This window comes from Agelaius tricolor, unplaced genomic scaffold (assembly GCF_023055355.1).
Source record: "Agelaius tricolor isolate 1412-34295 unplaced genomic scaffold, bAgeTri1.0.p SCAF_22, whole genome shotgun sequence".
Taxonomy (NCBI): Eukaryota; Metazoa; Chordata; class Aves; order Passeriformes; family Icteridae; genus Agelaius; species Agelaius tricolor.
Window position 1 is genome coordinate 4,442,786 of NW_027269282.1, and position 18,419 is coordinate 4,461,204.

Here is an 18,419-nt window from a genome sequence, read left to right on the forward strand (position 1 = left end):
TTTATTCAGTCTCATAAATGCTGGTATGCTTTGCTAACCATTTAAATACACTGCATCTGGAAGATCATGGCATAGTTGGAAACATATTTAATTGTCCAACTGGCCATCATCTGTTTTTGTCTGTTTTTCAGGCCATGGAATGATTACACCCATCAATGACCTGCCTGGGGTAGATACCTCCTCGTTTGTTAAGGGAGAAAAACTCACTCGTTGCAAGTTAGCCAGTTTGTACAGATTGGCTGACTTGTTTGGGTGGGCACATTTGCCAAATACCTATATCACAGTAAGTATTTCAGAGAAAAAAAACTTACTTAGAATCTCACTATTCATTCAAATTGTTTTTCCCCCTGATTAATGTAAATTAGATCAGTAATCCATTTCCTGTCTCCTTTGCAGGTAAGAGTAAGCAAAGAACATGACCACATTCTAATTATTCCAAGAGGGCTGTCTTTTTCTGAAGCTTCAGCTTCTAATCTGGTATGTGATTCACCTGCTGTAATAACCAGCAAGGCTCATCCTGTTTTCTCAAATGCTTTTGTGGCTGCTTAAATGGACTTCTGTAATTATGCTGTTGTTTGGGGTTTTTTAATATTTACCCACCAGATGAAAAGCTGATCAACTGCCTAGATAGTAGCAGCCTTTGTTGCCAGTATTTCTTCTTGGGTTTAGTTTTACTTTCTGTTTCTTTGTCTCCAGCTTCCATGTGGAGCAGCAAAGTTTTGTGTTCCTGTCTGATGAAACTCAGCAGTAACCTCAGTGTAGCCTTTTATAACCTGAGAGTGTGGCAATACATGTGAAATGAGTCTGTAGGAGTAGTGTTATCAGAATCACCTCTTACCTTTGGAAGTGGGCTGATAAAGTCAAATAATCTTCCCCAGGCCCAGTAAATGAGCTGGGTGAAGTTACAGGCTGGTATTTAGGCAGTGGTTGCTGCTAAATCACACATCTTTTGTTGTAGAACCTGCCATATGCTCTTCATGTCAGTGCATATCTGTAAAGAAACTGCCTCAAGGTGAAAGGGGGACCAAAATGAGATTGATACTATTACACAGCAAGCACAGAACCAAAATACCATGACACATGACCCTGCTGTAGTTTTTTGTTGATCCAGGAATTACTATTTTAATGTTCCAATGAATCTGAAAATTCCTTGTGCATTGAATATTCTTACTGGAATTTTCTCAGGCTCTGAGTTATCTTCATATTTAAAATGTAGGAAATGTTAATGGAATGCATTTTTGAAAGTCAGAAACAAGGAAAGGTCAGCTAGACTGGAGTAGAATATATGTTGTATCAGGGTCTGATCCTTCTTCCATGAGCTTCCAACAGCTGTGAAGGGCAAGTGCAGCAGGGTGGTTCATTGACACACACATTCATGGCTGCTCTCCTACGTTTTTGTGCTCTGAGCCTTGAGTGTGTGCGGGGAAATTTGGTGCTAAATAAGAAGGGAAGGCTATTTTCTAGATAACTGAAGTTGTCACAACTTTTCTGAGTGTCATTTGTCTGTTTGCCTTTTTCAGGTTAAGGTGAACATCCTAGGAGATGTAGTGGACCAGGGAAGCACAGCTCTCAGTATTGACAGTGTGGGCTTCAGTCCACACGTGGCCATCTACTCCACCCGCCCCGACGTCAAATGTGTCATACACATCCACACCCCTGCCACAGCTGCTGTAAGTCTTCCTTTGGCACAGAATGAAAGAAAACAGCTGAGGGCATATTTCTTCTCACAGCAGTTTCATTTTGGTTTTAATATCAACTCTGCACTGGTAAATAAAAGTGTGAGAGAGGGCTGGGCCACCACAGTGGAATGGCATCGGAATAAATTGATGCTCAGAGATTATTATACTGAGGTTGAGGAGGCTGTAAAACAAATAGTTTACACAGGCTTCATTTATAGCATCCTAGATAATATGTGCTATATAAATCATCTTCATTCGCATTATGCAGCTCCATTTTTAAGTGGTTTGATTAGTTGTTTGGATTTACCTCGGTATTTAAATGTTATAGTTAACATAAACTTTAAATGGTCTGGATAATAATGATAAAAATGTAAGAAGGCCTGAAAGAATTGGTTTAAAATAACTAAATTCCTATTATTTTATCTAGAAATGCACACATACACACACACACATATATATACATATACATTCCTTGGTTACAGACAAAATATAAAGGAATTAATAATTCCTTTTATACCATCTTTTTCAATAATAAATGTGAGAAAGAAGGATAAACCATTAAGTAAGCTGAGAATTAAACATTAATAAAATTCACAAAAATTTCCTTCAATAAATATGTCCCTAGACTGGGTAACAGCACCCTATTGCAAATTAGACTGCTGGGAGGTTGTTCCTAAGCTCTCCCTATGGAGTTTGTCTCTCTTCTAACAAAGTACACCCTGCTAAGGCTTGGGTGGTTGAGATGTGAATTTTAAGAGTTCCATCTTTCCCTAGTTACCAGCATTTCATTTTCATCAAACAGGTTTCTTCTATGAAGTGTGGCATCCTTCCCATATCACAAGAGGCTCTGATTCTGGGAGATGTTGCTTATTACAACTACCAGGGATCTCTTGATGAACAGGAAGAGAGAATTCAGCTTCAAAAAGTTCTTGGACCCAGTTGCAAGGTATTCAACCTCATTTATGCCCTTCCTAAACAATGTTCATGTCCTGCTCCAGTTTCTACCATTTAACATTAGTGTCTTCATTTACTAGGTATTAGTTTTGAGAAACCATGGTGTGGTAACACTAGGAGAGACACTGGAAGAAGCATTCCACTATATTTTCAATGTGCAACTGGCCTGTGAAACACAGGTGAGTGAGAATTTATCTGTGTTTCATTTCAAACACTTATGCTGCAGAGTTACAGATTGTAGCCCAGATGGGAATTCCTCTTACATCACACAGTTTTGGAGTTGTGGAATCCAGGAATCCTGTATACCTGGTCAAAGAGAGACTGGAGTGGTCAGGGAATCACCGAGGGAATGGCACAAATACTCACTCTAGGAACACTGACACAGTCTCAGTGGTGTTACACTCCAAAGCATACAGAAGGTTTTGTTCCATGCTGTGCAGAGTGAGCCTCATGCAGGGAATCTGTCAGATGATAGAGTTGCTGGTACTCACTGCATGGGGAAGTGAGACTGAAGATCCAGCTCCTTTACTGAAGCTGAATGTTGTGACAAGAAAAGAAGCTTCTCTCTGTGATCTCAGATTTGTGAAACCAAATTAAAAGAAGGTCTTTAGAGCAATGGTAGTGGGTGGCATATTTAAAAATAACTTGAATCACAAATTCAGTGTTTCCATTCTGACTAACTTTAGCTACCTGGTTAGGTATCCAGATACTATCTATTACATGTGAAGAGAGACCACTGAAAGTGTTCTCACCTTTCATGAGTTTTAAGCCCATCCCCAGAAACTTCATCACTTTGTTCTTGTTCCCCAGTGATCCTGTCCTCCCAAAGATACATTTGGGTGTGCAAATTGCAGGCTCCCATTCCTTTCCTTCCTTGCCCTACCATTCATTTGAGTTCAGACACTCTCTCATTTTGAAACAGTGAGAAAAAGGAACAATTTTTAATCTTGTGATGCAGAAAGATGTTTTTAAGGGTACTCTGAAAGCAGGTGTTTCAGTCTACCCCTTTTAAGGTGCAGTTGATAGCAGATGATATAATGCTTTCTGTAGCAGTCACTTGCTATGTATTTTAATGCATTTTTTGGACAGTAGAAAACTAGCTTGAGAAGTAACCACAGCATGTATTTAAACAACCTCCTGCTGCAAATTCAGAAAAGCAGAGCATACAAAAGTTTTTCCACAAATGAAATACACTCCTTGATGTCTCCAGGTTCATGCATTGGCCGGAGCAGGTGGGATAGACAATCTCCTACTACTGGATCTGCAGAAGTTCAAGCCTTCCACACACGCCGTGGCAGCAATGGGAGGAGGTGGAGTTAATATGGCTTCACAACAAAAATGGAAAGTTGGGGAGCAAGAATTTGAAGCCCTCATGAGGATGCTGGACAACCTGGTGAGAGCACGTTGCTGGTGGTATCAATGTAGACCTGTAAGGTTTTGAGTGTAGGACTGGATTCTGTAAAGCAAATAATGTTTTATTCATACTCTTTCTGACAGCAGTATTCTGTCTTAATAAGAATTTATAATGCTTTGAGCTTCAATTTTGTCCCACCATTCTTACAAATGTGTAGTAACTTAATAGTAAAAATCTTTGCTTTAATTTTTTTAAACATTCTTTTCTTCTTTTTCTCCTCCACAGGGATACAGAACTGGCTATGCCTATAGGCAACCATTAGTCAGGGAAAAACCCAGACATAAGAGTGATGTTGAGATTCCAGCCACTGTGACTGCCTTTTCCTTTGAAGATGATACAGTCCCACTTTCCCCCCTGAAATTCCTTGCACAGAGGCAACAGAGAGAGAAGACAAGATGGCTGAACTCTCCAAACACATACTTGAAAGTGAATGTGCCTGAGGAGTCCTGGAATGGGGAAACCAGTCCCAGGACTAAGATCACGGTAGGTTGATGTGTTGGACAGTCACTTTGGTTTTGCCCTACTTGAAAGTAAGTTATACACAGTTTATATGAGGAAATCTTGAATAGGATTGGCAAATAAGTTTATTGAGCAAATTAAAATAGGCTTTTCAGAGCCTTAATGACATTGGTACTAAGGGTCTCCTCTCTTAGAGGAGAGAGGAGTTGGCTGTAAGAGTAACGCTTCATGATAAAATTTAACAATGATTTCACCATCTAAGAGTTCTAACCATCTCTTCTTATTCCTGAAGTAGAAAACAGTTTTTCTACCACTTCTTCTTATGCTATTAGTTATCCATCAAATATAGTAAGGCTTTAAGTCAACCGTGGGTTGTTCTTTTACATGAGGGAGACACAAGCTCTAATTCATCTCTTGCTGTCCCCTTTCTATTTGTGAGCCTTCTGAAAACAGCTTTTGAAAGGTCTGTTCGTGCTACAGGCTTTCAATGATGATGAAGATTTTCCCCCTCCTGCAGCTCAGCAAGATGCTTACACTTGGTTTCCTGCCTGCAGAGAGGTGGCCCTCGTGGGACTGCAGAGCGTCTTAATGCTCTTCAGCTACTTCCAGTACAACTGTAAAAGCATCAGCTCCTCCTGCTGGCAGGCTGGCAGGTTTCTAAACTTGAGCTGGGGAAAAAAATCCTCAGAACCCTGCTTGAGAAGGGAAAAAAACTGTAGTCAATGTGTGGTCGGTGGAGGTGGAAGTTGGTTGCATGAACGAGGGCTCTGATCTACATGCCAGTTACTAGAAAGTGTGATCCTTTCTAAATACAGCATCATTAATACACAGCTAACACTGCATTTTTCAGGAATGTATGTCAGTATTTACAAAAAGTAGTCATGTTCAAGGCAACTTAAAATCCTCTTGGGCAAACACACAAACCTGTAAAGGAATTGGGATTATTTTTTTAGGTGTCGTGTGGAAGTGAAAATAAAGACAGAAAGTCCTTTCTTGATATCTCTTCTTTAACAGTAAGAGCACAGAGAATTGTTCCTTTCCATCATACTGGGTATTTTAGCTTCTGTCTTATTTTTTCCCTCTTTAAGTGGATGAAAGCTGATGACTCCTCCAAGACTAGTGGAGGAACGCCAATCAAAATTGAAGATCCAAACCAATTTGTTCCTCTAAACACAAACCCAAGTGAAGTGTTGGAAAAGAGAAATAAGGTAAAATGAACTGAAAATTGTAACATTTCCAAATAAAATTATGTGTTCAAGTAATGATTCAGCAGAGCAGTAAAATAACATTTTCAAATGTTTTGATTTTATTAAGAAGGTTCTTACACTATATGTGATTTTTGGCACCAAAAACATGTATTTAAATGTGTGATATACATAAAATCTGTAGATACGTATGTAATATTTATATATTTAAATTTTGAGTGCAGTAGTCTGATGAAAGATGAGTGTTAACTCTGGAAATGATAGATTGGGAATGGTCGTCCCTGTTATTTATCATTTTATTTAGTAGATAATTAGGTGTCAACACCAACAGAACTGCTGTACATCATCTGCAGCATGATTCAATCTCAGACTCTAATCTTGTTCTGTTCTGTTTTAATTTGCCTAGTGCTTGTTAAGCTGGAATTTCTAATGGCAGTAAAAAAAAAAGAAAATCAGAGATTATTGTTGGATCTCTCTGTAAACAGAAATATCTCTCTGCCTTTCCCTTCCAGCATGAAAGACACTGATTATCAGACTGATCAAATACTCCACCCTCAGCATAACTATATTAGCAGATATTCAGGACACTTTTCATTGGATTGCTTATCTTTTTCTTTCTTGGAAAGCACTGTATCAGCATCCTTGGGGACTGAAGTGGAATTAGAAGGAGCAACTCCCTTCCTCAGAACTGGAAAGGCACCCTCTAATCATCCAGAGATTAATAATACTTTAATTATCCCAGGCAATGATTTTTAAATTCATGCATGTCACTGGCTCACAGAGAGTTTATTCCTAATTCTCTGCTGTAGGATTTTTTTAATATGATCTGTATTGGTATTTATATCTGATCTGCCAATGTCTTAAGCTCTGACAATTAGAAGTTAGGGCTGTTAGTTTAGGGAAAAAAATAAACTATTCACAAAAGGAAAAACTTTACCAAACTTTGTAATGACAGAGTTTCCTCCAACAGCTGAACATGCATCCTTTTATGAGGTTTGGAGGAGGAGAGGACAATTATGGGGCTATTCCTGGGAGCTTATTTCTAAATGTTGGCTTACATGAAGTGCAAGAACTGGGACTGGGGTAAATATTTGTAAGCACTGAAAGAGCCAAACAACATATGCTGTGTATTTAGAGGTGGAAGAAGAGTTCTTAATTTTTGGTGCAGCAGCACACAGCTTGACTCTTCAGCCATTCACTGCTGCCTGTGTTAGTGGCTTTGCAAAGCTGATGGGCATAGGGTTTGTTAAAGAGAAATAATTTTTTCTAACCTGGTTTGTTTTCTCTCTATAGATAAGGGAGCAAAACCGATATGACCTAAAGACAGCAGGACCTCAGTCTCAGCTGCTGGCAGGGATTGTTGTGGATAAAAAGCCAAGTTCAGTGAGTACAACATAATTAACTGATTTATAGCTGTTCAGGTAATTTGGCTGCCTGTGTTTCAAATGTCAGCTTGGGCCATTTTTGTTCTGAATGTTTTGTTAGAACTGATTATTTTAATGCCAGTTTTAGAGATGTGATACATGTTATTCATCTTTCATTTTAAAGGTTTAAAAAGTTAGTTTCAAATTGAGATGTACATGTTAAGTTTGCCACCATTAATGTTAATGAAGTAGGATCCTTGTCTAAGCTCATTTAAGTGAGAGAGGAAGAACTTTGGAATGCATGGGGCCAAAAATAGCCTTCATTAGTCTGTGGAAGTGATGCTTAAGATAACAATTGAGTCCAAGAGGTAGCTGAGTTAAAAAGGTGGGATGTGACAATGTGAAAGGCAGCTTTCATTAGAAACAGGGTTTCCAGCTTCTTACCTGCCCATATTAATCTTTTCTTGAATAGAATATATTTCCAAACACTATAGATATGAGATATCCCTAATAAGGTTATCAACATTCTATGGTGAATTGGAATTCTAAGAGTTTCCAGCTATCCAACAGTTAGTACATCTGTGTTTTAACTCTGTATTCCCTGTCAAAACTTTGTCATCAAAAAAAAAGTTTTGCTTTTTGCTTCATATTTTTAAACTGTTAAATTCTGTGGCTTTGTCTTTCCCAGCCAGTGCAGTTTGATGATGAGCACGCGCCGCCAGCACCGCCCAACCCGTTCAGCCACCTCACTGAAAAGGAACTGGAAGAGTACAAGAAAACCATTGAGCGCAAGCAGCAGGGGTTGGAAGGTCAGCAGTGTGGTTTGAACTGCTGGGGTTTACATTTTAATAATAAGCCCGAAAATATCTACTGTAAAAAATGTGTACATGTTAATTATTAGCATATACTGCTGGCATCTAGCTTAGAATGAATCATTCTTTGAGGTGGTAGAATTCTTTTGTTAAATGTGGTTTATTCTTTTATTTTAGTTAGTGCTGAAATTAAAGCAATTAAAGGTTTGCAGAGAAATGCGGTTGACTAAAACACAATTAACCATAATGAATTTTTGTGTCAGAATCATAGAATATCTTAAGGTGGAAGAGTCCACAAAGGTCATGTTAATCCAGCTCCTCCTCAGAGCTGATACTAAAGTTAGATAAAGTATCCAAGTCTGTGCCCAACTGAGCAAAAGTTTACTGAGATGTTTGGCCCTGGCTTCTCTAATTTTACTTCTGTTCTCTCAGTGTGCAAGTCTCATCTACTTTCACTTTTCATATCATCTTCCAATACTACTATTCCATAGAGAATTACTAATTCAGGGTTGATTTTAAGTTTTAACAATAACACTTACTATGAATTCATCTTCACTAATAACTGTGTAATAAAACAACTTTGCTATATGTCACACTCAGGATATAGTGTAACTGCTTACTGTACCAGCAGACTGTGACAAGATAAAACCATGGGGCTTGGAATGCAGCCCTGCCACCTTTCTTAATGCTTTCTAATAAAGAGCTAATACATACCAATTTTTATCAGATAAATCCATAATTCTTCAGAATTTCAACTGTGTATTGTAACTTTGTGCTGTTGTCAGCATGAGCAACACAAAGCTGTAGCAGACCTGTAAATCTTGTAGCATCAACACTGACACTCTTGCTTGATTTTCACTTTTGCTTGGCTACTAACTCACATCTTGTCCTGCAGATGCTGAACAGGAATTATTCTCAGATGACGGTTCATCTGTGTCACAAATTCAGTCACAAACTCAATCCCCGCAAAATGTCCCAGAAAGATTAGAAGGTATTCTAATGCAATTTCTGTTTGATGCCAAGGGCTCCAATAACCCAAGTCCTCGACTCTTCTGCTGCACTTTTACACTTGCATGAAGTCGACTGAGTCACAGGGAGCCCTCTTTTAAAAAGTTTGGGTGGTACTCTGTCCAGAAAACTATTTTTTCCCCATTTTTTCTAGTACAACATTCTCACAAACAGAAAACAACTCAGGGCATGCTGAAACTTAGATATTAACCAGGTGGAGCAAATAGATACTATATTTGATTTTACTGAAAATATTAAGAATAGTTCTTTTGCCTAAGACTTTTCCAGAAGTCTAAGTAGGCATTTTAAAAGGCAAGTTCTCCAATTCCTTCTGTATGGATTGGCTGTGTTTTCATAAATCAGTCTCTTGCAGTAAAATGTAATTCTGACTGTGCTTGAGGCTGTGTATGCTGTGTAGACTATATTTGTACATACTCTATACAGCTTGAGCTGTGTATGCACCTGGGAGAGATAAGGTTAAATTTTTCAGCCCATTTTCCCTTAATGACATTTTGACTGTGTTGTCTGCCTACAGCAACTAAGGCTGTGGATAAAGGGGAAAAAAACCACATCTAAGCACTTCGGGTTTCATTCTTTGGATCACAGTCCAGACTCGCAGGCTTTGTCTCAACACTGGGGGTTTTTTTTGCATGAAAGTGTGCATAAATAATTGCAAAATCATTTGCTCTTTTAGAAAATCACGAGGATTTCTACAGCCAGAATGCCAACCTAATATCCATGGAGATGCCAGTTGTGGTGGTGAACGGGAAGGAAGATGCACACGACGTGGAAGAGGATCTCACCAGGAGGGTCAGTCAGTTGAGTACTGTGGAGAGTGTGGAGATTACCATTAAAGGCTCTGAAAAGATAGAAGAAGCTCTGTCCCCTGAAGGGTCACCTTCCAAATCCCCTTCAAAGAAAAAGAAGAAATTCCGCACCCCATCCTTCCTGAAAAAGAGTAAAAAGAAGGAGAAGGTAGAAGCGTAAGTGCAGTTCTGTTGTGAGGAGACATTGCACATTTTAAACCTTTAAGTTGACCATTAACAGCGTAGTGTTAGGGGTGTGCAGTAACTGGACTTTTAACCTAAACAAGTAGAAACTGGAAGAGGTTTTGCTTTAAAGAAACCAAACAAAGAGACAAACAAGAAAACCTTTCATGTTAATTGCAAATTAATTCATCTCTCACTAGCTGTGTCCAAAATTGCTATGAGGGTTGGAAACATTGATTAGTTTCATGTAGAACTACACTGGCAGGTGCTCAATTACCATCATAGCAAGGTCAAATACCATCACAGTATGCAGCAGCAAGTTCTGCTCAGAGTATTTTGCAGACCTTAAAATTTTCAGTACAGTTAAAGTCTTTATTAAAGTTACTGTTGAGTGGTCATATGACTTTTTAAAACTGCTGTCTCATTTGGAAACCAGATCATACATTTTTGTATTGTGGTTTTTGACCATATATTTTATGTTTCTGTACCCCTATTTGAGTGGGTACATATTAACAGCACACCTTTACATCTTTTTTAAGATTAGCTCATATAGAAATAATATACACTGGCACATAATACTAGGGGGAAAACTGTGTAAGAGAAAGTTTATTTGGAATTATACAAAATGTCTAAAGAATTCCATTATTCAATAACTTTTTTGCCAAATATTTCATTTTAGTGAAATATAATTTTTGAAGACTTCTTTTTTATTCTATCAGTTGGGGTGGGGGAAACCCTTATTTTTCAAGAAGGGGGATTTTATACACTTAACATTGATAATTTAGTTTAACTGACAAAACAAAAAGAAGATTTTATATGTTCAAATGTTTGTATACCATTCAGTATAAAGGTATTATAAGCATGTGAACCAAGCATTTAATAGTTAGAGTGTATTTAAGAATGCTTGGTTTAGAGTATACTTAAATATAATTCAGGAATCCAGGGACTTCAAAATCAAAGGATAAAAGCATATAAAATTGAACTGGATTCATGTTTAAAAATTATTTGTGGATTGTTCTTTTTCTCTCTCATGGTATTGCTAATGAATGAAGAAAAATAATCTCTTAACATAACCAAATGAAGGAAACAAAAATGTTAAAAGGGAAAGTGAAATAGTAGGGAAATAGGAGGAGACAAAGAAAGTAAAAGTTCGGTGATTATTTTTTTTAAATATATGATACGGATTGCGGGATATTTTTATTAAATCAGCAGAGTGACATTTCCATATTAGATGTTTTAAATAATTTGTATGGATTCATGCAGAGTGCAACACTTTGGGTTTTTTCTTCAGTTTCATTCAAGTTGTAAAAGGGTCTCGTGAATCTGTGTTGTCCTTTGGATGAACCCAGAGCAAATCAGAGCCTAGTGCCATGGGTAAGGGTGGTACTGCCACTTACTCATTTTTACTTGTGTTGTCATTTTAGTACTTTTACTGTATTGTAAATATAAACTAAACATAGAGATTAACATAGGGGTTTCTTCGCTGTGTCAAATGTCTGTAAATCAGTCATCCAATAGGAAGTACATCTTTTAAGATCCATGTGATTCCCAAATTACCAGTTGAAATATTATACAATATATAATTGTTAAATATGGCTGGAGAGTGGTTTGGCATGCAAAAATGTTGATTATAGCATGTTTGGGGGCTGGTTAGCTTTGACCGTGTAAGTGTGATAATGCAATGTTGGAATGGATCCTGGAAACAATTTTCTAGCTGTCACTAAATACTGGAATCAGTGTTTTTAATCATAGTGGAAACTTTCAGTTGCTTACTTTGTTTTTTATGTTCTACATTATTTGTGTTGTATTACAACATATGTAGAAACAGTAACCTGTGAACTACGCTTTTCATAACTTTTTTAAAAATATATCTAAATGAATGCAATGTGCATAAATATTTTTTAAAATGCAACCGTGAACTATTTGCACCTTTTGCTAATGCCTCTATTTACTTGCTTTGGCATAAAGAATGAGCCAGCCAACTCTTGTGTCCTGTGGAAAATATATAAATGTTATCTGAAATTGCTCATAGATGTAATGCTAATTAATGTTAAATCACAAATAAACAGTATTTTAAATAGATGGATTTCATATAGCAGCCTTTTTTTTATGCACTTACATCTCTTCCTTGTAGAGAAGATGCTTTGATTTTGCACGTTGCTTCTCCAGAATTTATTCTGGAGAGGACTTCTTGCTTGTGCTTATCCTGAGAGCTCTGCAAGAAAATAACCTGATCTTGTGTTGAACAGCTTTTGTCTCTGTCACAGGTGCTGGGAGGAAAGAGGACAGGCCCTTGGTAAAAAGCAGGGCACTGCCAGGCAGTTGTTCTGAGCCCAGGGAGGTCTGTGCTTGCCCATGCTGGGCTGCCTCCTGCTCTGCACACCATGGCATCACAGGTGACATGAGGGACTGGGCTGGTTTTAGTGCTGAGTAAGTACAGAGCAAGAAAACAGCTCAGAGAAATTACCTTTTTTAATTATTAATAAAACAAAGGTTTTCTTATAGAAAAAGCTCAATGCAAAGTTATTTGAAGATATCTGTGTCACGCCCTGCCAACATATGGTCTATGTCGGAGCCTGTGAAGCTGCAGAAGTTGCAGTGTTTTGTTTTTGTAGCTGTATCAACTCTGTGAAATGTCTTTAAGGACAGCACAAATGTTTATTTTCCTCGTCCTTCCACAAATCAGCCTTTTGTTTCTGTTTACAAGAAAGTCAAAATTCAGTCCTCTGAGTCTGGTGACAGTTTGATGAACTCAGTCCCCATGTCATAGAATAATTTTGGTTTAGCATTTTAAATAAATCTTGACCAAGATTTTAGTATTTTTCTGACTATAATTTGTCTCCAGAAGCATCTACAATCTTTTTAGTGCTGCACTAATGTGAAAGGAAACACTGTATCAACTCGGAGGAGCGTCCACTGTAAGGCCAACAGCATACATTATTTACTTCTTCAGGTTCTTTTTATTCCCAAGAGTCTACAAACCACATCAGACCCTTCATTTTCATTTAAATCTTACTCTTTCACAGTGTTACTCAAAGAATCTGAGATTCTGCAAGCCAAAGCAAAAGTAGATGTTTGTAACAGGCATAATAAACTTAAAAGAAGTTTTGGGAAATAGGAGCCCTTGGAAGGATGAGCTTCAAAATGGATCATTAATAGGATAGGAAATAACTATTGTCATTAGGCTGCTTAACCCAAGAGAGAGCAATACAGAGAAGCAGTGTTTACTGTGAGGAATTGCATGCAAGCTACCAAGCAAGAACATTAAAAAGGATTTATAAAGCTGTACATCCAGGTGATTGTCTGTTGTTGTCTTTTACAGACTTCCAGCTGTTCTGGAGATAAGTGTTACATAGCAAAGCAGATTTTGCAGAATCTGCAGAATGAGGTGTATCAGGCTTTAGATGCCACAAGGAGACAGAATAATGTCATGGTTAGGGCTGTAATAGGCCATTTTGACTCATATTTTCCTGCCTTGCCAGTTGAGTCCCATTACACACTGTTGAGCACGTGGCATAAACTGCTGTCATCTCTGGGGCAAGTAGTGGAGGATTTTCTATTTTCTACATATCCAGTTTGCAAAACTGTTGAGTTTTCACTATTTGAGCCCATGGAAACTTCTCAAACAGGATGTACTGTGGTGTATCCAAGGACAGTGAGAAAGGACCCAGTGTCCCATGCTGTGCACATGGGTCTGATGGAAACTTCTGACGTGAGCACCGATGTTCTCTCTCTTCCTTTCTGCAGACTGGCAGGGAAACACATCCCTCAGCCATGGGGCTGCTGTGTGGGTTGGTGTTTGTCCTTCCAGAGACCCAGGGTGTTCCCAGAGGTGCAGGGCTCTGGGAGGCAGTGGCCAGGAGCTGCCTGGCCATGTGTGTGTGTGTGGGCAGCTGGAGCGGGGCCAGCCTGGCTGTGGGCATTGTTCACAGCATGCTGGGAACACCAGGACAGCATTCAGTGAGGGTGGGCACTGCTGGCATGCTGCCTGTCACACAGCCTGCAGGAGCTGCTCTGCCAGAGCCTTGCAGCTGGGCCAAACTTGCACAGACTCTTGGGGGAACAGTAGAAAGCCCATCCTCAATATAAACATTGCTCAGCCCTTCACCACAGTTTCTAATCTCAGTTTCAAAGCCAGCAATAATTTAAGTTTCCAAAAGAAAAGATTGACAGAATACAATATGAAAAAACTTGCCTTTCTGTACAGCTTTGTCCTTTGGAGGTGTTGGGGTACAGTAGCTGTACTTTATACATGTGCCAGCAGTACATGCAAACACACCCAGGCAGTTCTCACGTGGAGCAGCACACAGCATGGACAGCTTCGGTCAAGTTTGATCAACTGAAATGCAAACAAAACAAAGCCTAATGATGGGAACTGGAGGTTGAACAAGAGTTCACGCTCCGAAATTGTGGTTGAGAGTTCCAAAGTCAAGCAGAGCCTCCGGGAGGTGAGAATTCAAGCGGCCTTTAGGTGGCATCAGACCCTCGCGTTTGCTGCCTTTGTTCCCCGCAGTCGCAAAGCCACCAACAAAGCGCTTTCAAAGAAGGTATTTTTGGTGGAGATTTTGTGGGCTTTATTCCAGTTAGTGCAGAGAGATGAAAGCAGACATCTGGCTGCCGGACTCATTTTCTATATTGATTCATTTCAAAATCCAGCAATGGAGCAGGCTTTGTCAGGGAGGCAAGACTCCTCCTCTCCCCTCCATCCTTTTGCAACAATCTAAAAATGTTGGTGAAGTGTTTTTGAACTTTTTAACTCACTCCACTAAGCAGAATAATATCTATTTTTTCAGTATTTTCTCTCTATCGACCTTACCCACAGCCCAGAGACTTCTCAGTGGTTCTGGAGGCTGGGGCAGAAGACCCAGGAGACCCCAGTGGAAGTGCCCTGGTGCCAAAGGTCCCCACACCCTTCTGTCTCACCTGCTCCCACATCCTGAATTCCAGGTGCATTTCCTTTCACATTTGCAGCAGTAGCTCGATACAACTGCATGTCTCTGGACTCTGCTGGAGCTTTTGCAAATTTTTAATTTGCAAATGTTATTTGTAGAAACAAAACTTGTACCCTGGGTTATCAGGATGGTGAGTGGTTGAACTCTGTAAGGAGCAATTCTCTGGGGTGGTGACGTGGTCCTGGGCATGGTCCTGACCGCTCCCAGCCCTGGCTGACATTGGCAGCTGGTGCTGGCTTTGACCTTTGGCATGTCAGCTGCTGGCTGCTCTCTGACCTCCCAGGCACAGCACTCATCCCTCTCCTCCCAAAGGTACAGAAAGTTCAAACATCCACTCAAGTGAGGTGTTTAACTTAATGGCCTGGCTTTTCTAGAAAGGCTGAGCACTTAGCCATGCTAGGGAGAGCTGCAGAAGAGCAAGTGGTTTAGCCCTCAGCTTGAGGCAGTGAGAGCCAAATAATCCCTGACCTGCAGGGGAAATGTAGCCCCCAACATGAGCATTTTGACGAGCTGTGCTTGAGGACCTTGCAAGGACTGAATTTCTCAGTGAAATCCTGTCAGCCCAGGCCCTTCCCTCTCCTCCATGCCCCCACTGCGGTGGAAAAGGAAAGGTTGCTGCAGGAGGCTGAACTTCTGTGTCCAGGGTGTTGAGAGCAGCTAACTGCTCCCTAATAAACATGCCACACTGGGGGTCTCTGAGTGTGAATGGCAGCGTGGGGACCTGCCTGAGCTTGTCTCTTGAGCTGGTGTTTGGCACAGTGGCAGTAAAGCTTGGGGACACCTCAGGTCCCTGCACAATGGCCATGTGGGGCGGACATGTACCCAGACAGGTGCTGAGCTGGAGCCTCAGAGGTGCTCCAGAGGACCAAAGGCACCTCATCTCCTGAATGGGACCTTTGCTGGGTGCCAAAAAGGACCTGCAGAAAACTCTGAACACACTGCAGCAGCTGCAGTTTATACACAGTGCTTTCCCCATGGATGTTGGACACTTTCAGCCCCAATCCTTCTTTAAGTGGATGGACAAGACAGAAGCTGGCTATTAAATCCACTCAGCAGAATGGGAATGTGGGACAATAACTCCCTTTCCCAAACAGGAACTACCAATTTCTTATTCCAGTGAGTATAGGCATCCTCCCCTTTCTAGCAGGCAGAGGTACAGTGTTTTCAATACTTACTCTTTCCATCTGGCTAGACAGCTCTCTCAAACACCAATACCTATAATTACATATATTATGTATATTTGTATATACATATTACACATGCTAATTACATCTACAGAGACATTAAAACATTTACCCTGCTTGACTTCAGTTTTATTTTAAAGTTGGCAGCATCCAACCAACATTAGGAATATGCTGTATAAATAAGTAGAGTTTATTTAGATTTATTCAACAGTGTTTACAACTAATAAGTAACCACATCCATTTAAGTCCTGATCTCCTGGCTGGCATGTCACCTACATGTGATCATTCACCTTCAGCTGGAGCAGCTGGTTCTTCCTGGATTTATTAAATGGAGCTAACTTCACAAATGACCTGGAAGAGGCACATTGGGCAGAATTTGCTCTGCCACTGTCAGTCTAATGGGAGAATATTTGGGTATTGGGGTAGTTTTCTTATAAAGAGATATTTTGGGCTGCCTTACTCCGCTTGGCTTGGTTTCTGCCTTTCCAGTTCCAGTATGGGCATATTCCCATTAGAAGAGAAGGCCTGGCAAGCAGGAAGCATTCCCCAGTGTCAGCCCATGGCCAGCATATGAATTAAATAGCTTTTGCTGCATGAAGCCAGACGGGCTCTTGGAGCAACACAAGAGCACGTGTGCAAGTGCCACTTTTGGCAGCTGCCTTCAATTTGATAGATGAAGTTATTAATTGATTTTGGGATTTAGACAATGCAATTCCTCCAGTCATAAAGGAATGACAACACCTCTTAGCTCCTGTGTTAACCAAAATGCTGTGGCCAGGGGCTGGGATGGCTATTTCCATGGTCCAGCTCCAGTGGTGGGGAGGATGCTCCTCCCTGCCAGCCAGGGGCTGTTGGATGCCCTGTGCTGCACTTTGGGCAGCAGGGACAGTGCCAGGTTACTGATGGCTCCCTTCATCCCTTTAGTGTCCATTTCCTGTCTCTTGAGTTACCTTGCCAGTCTCATTGATGCCTGTGCCACCCCAGTTCATCCAGCTGGGGCTATCAGAGAGCATTTACCATGGCAAGGGAGAATGGGAGTGTAACTGAGCTTCTCTAAACATCACTTAGGCAGAGAGGTGAAAGGCCCCTTGGGTGGCAGTGAACAGGAGCTGTTCCAACAGCACTGCCAAACCTCTGCCCATTCTGCCCAATCCCACCCAGCCCAACGCCTGGGAAACAACACCAGGGTGTGATTTGCCACCAGCCATGGCTCACCTCTGCTGTGCTGACAGACAAGACAAAAGTCACCAGAAGTGAGGATGTGTGGAGGGATAGAATGTAAGAAAATAGTGCAGAAGGCAGTCTCACACCTGAGGAGCTGCAGCTGTACTGATCACCAAAGATTAGGAACAGGCCTGCCCTTAACAGGCCACAGCTGTGTCCAATAAGAAGATGAGTGCTACAAAAGAGTGGGGTAGCTGAGGAGAGAGATGGAGTTTGTTGGCTGTGCTGTGAAGATGAAAGAGTCAGTGCTGTGAGGAGCTGCACATGAGAAATCACTGAGAAGGCATGGAAGCTTTGCAATAAGATGGTAACAAGGATGTGCAGTAAGTCACTAGCAGCTCCCAGAGAGCCAATGAGCAGGAGTGAGGTTTGCTGTTGCATCACCTGCTCCCAAACATGCTCAGGAGCACTGCTGCACAGGAACAGGACCTGCCACAAACCCACCCCCTGATGGGTGCTCATGCACTGTGAGAGAAACATGCACTGTGGGTGCTGTGCAGCCCTTTGCCACTGCCCACATAGAGACTTTGGTGTGGTGGAGCTTTGGAGGAAGCCAGGAAACATCCCATGCCTGCCTGCCAAGGATGCAGCTCTGCAAGGCAGTGGAGCCACGTTCTGGAGACCCCCTGACCCCCAGACTGAGCACTTGGCCAGGGCTCTCCAGCCAGCCCATCCTGCTGGGCTGGGGCCTGACAGACACAGACTCCTCTTCCATCTCTTGGTGGGATAAAAACCACCCACCCTATTGTTCACAGCCATCCTCTCCAAGTTTATAAATAAACCCCGTTTCCCTGCTGTCTTTGTGCTTTCCCATTTTGACGCAGCCTTGATTTCCTCCTGTTCCAGAGGCCTTCAAACAAACAGCTCCTTATTTTGTTGTTGGTTTGCTTCCTCCCAGCCCGTGTGGGAGCAGGTGCCGGTGGCAGTGCCTGGTGCCAGGATGCCGAGTGCTGGGGACAGGGTTATCTGCCAGCTTCCCATAAATTACCCCATGTTGTAGGTGTGGGTGTTAATGTGCAACTTGGTGGCAAAGCAGCTGGGTTTATTGCATGTGCAGTGTGTTAGCAGTGGGAGGAGGATGCTGAGAAGTCTGGGGATGGGATATGGGAGCCTGGTGCTGTCCCAAACAAGTCTTCCCTCTACAGGGTGAGGCAGAGCAGCCCAGCTCCTTCAAA

The 18,419-nt window shown here is 41.1% G+C and overlaps 1 protein-coding gene across 4 annotated transcripts in view; it reads left to right on the plus strand.

The window, feature by feature from the left end:
* ADD3 (adducin 3) overlaps positions 1-11,966 on the plus strand; it is a 92,252-nt gene extending 80,286 nt beyond the window's left edge. For 3 of the 4 annotated variants that reach the window (XM_071446013.1, XM_071446011.1, XM_071446012.1), the window contains 12 exons: positions 132-283; positions 397-477; positions 1,521-1,670; positions 2,482-2,625; positions 2,714-2,812; positions 3,844-4,026; positions 4,273-4,530; positions 5,595-5,714; positions 7,005-7,094; positions 7,764-7,884; positions 8,783-8,878; positions 9,590-11,966. In XM_071446013.1, the coding sequence (XP_071302114.1) occupies positions 132-283; positions 397-477; positions 1,521-1,670; positions 2,482-2,625; positions 2,714-2,812; positions 3,844-4,026; positions 4,273-4,530; positions 5,595-5,714; positions 7,005-7,094; positions 7,764-7,884; positions 8,783-8,878; positions 9,590-9,882 (1,787 nt within the window). In that variant the 3' untranslated portion in view covers positions 9,883-11,966. The remainder of the gene's footprint in view (positions 1-131; positions 284-396; positions 478-1,520; positions 1,671-2,481; positions 2,626-2,713; positions 2,813-3,843; positions 4,027-4,272; positions 4,531-5,594; positions 5,715-7,004; positions 7,095-7,763; positions 7,885-8,782; positions 8,879-9,589) is intronic. The other variant, XM_071446014.1, reaches the window with a different exon arrangement.
* The last annotated feature ends 6,453 nt before the right edge of the window (positions 11,967-18,419 follow it).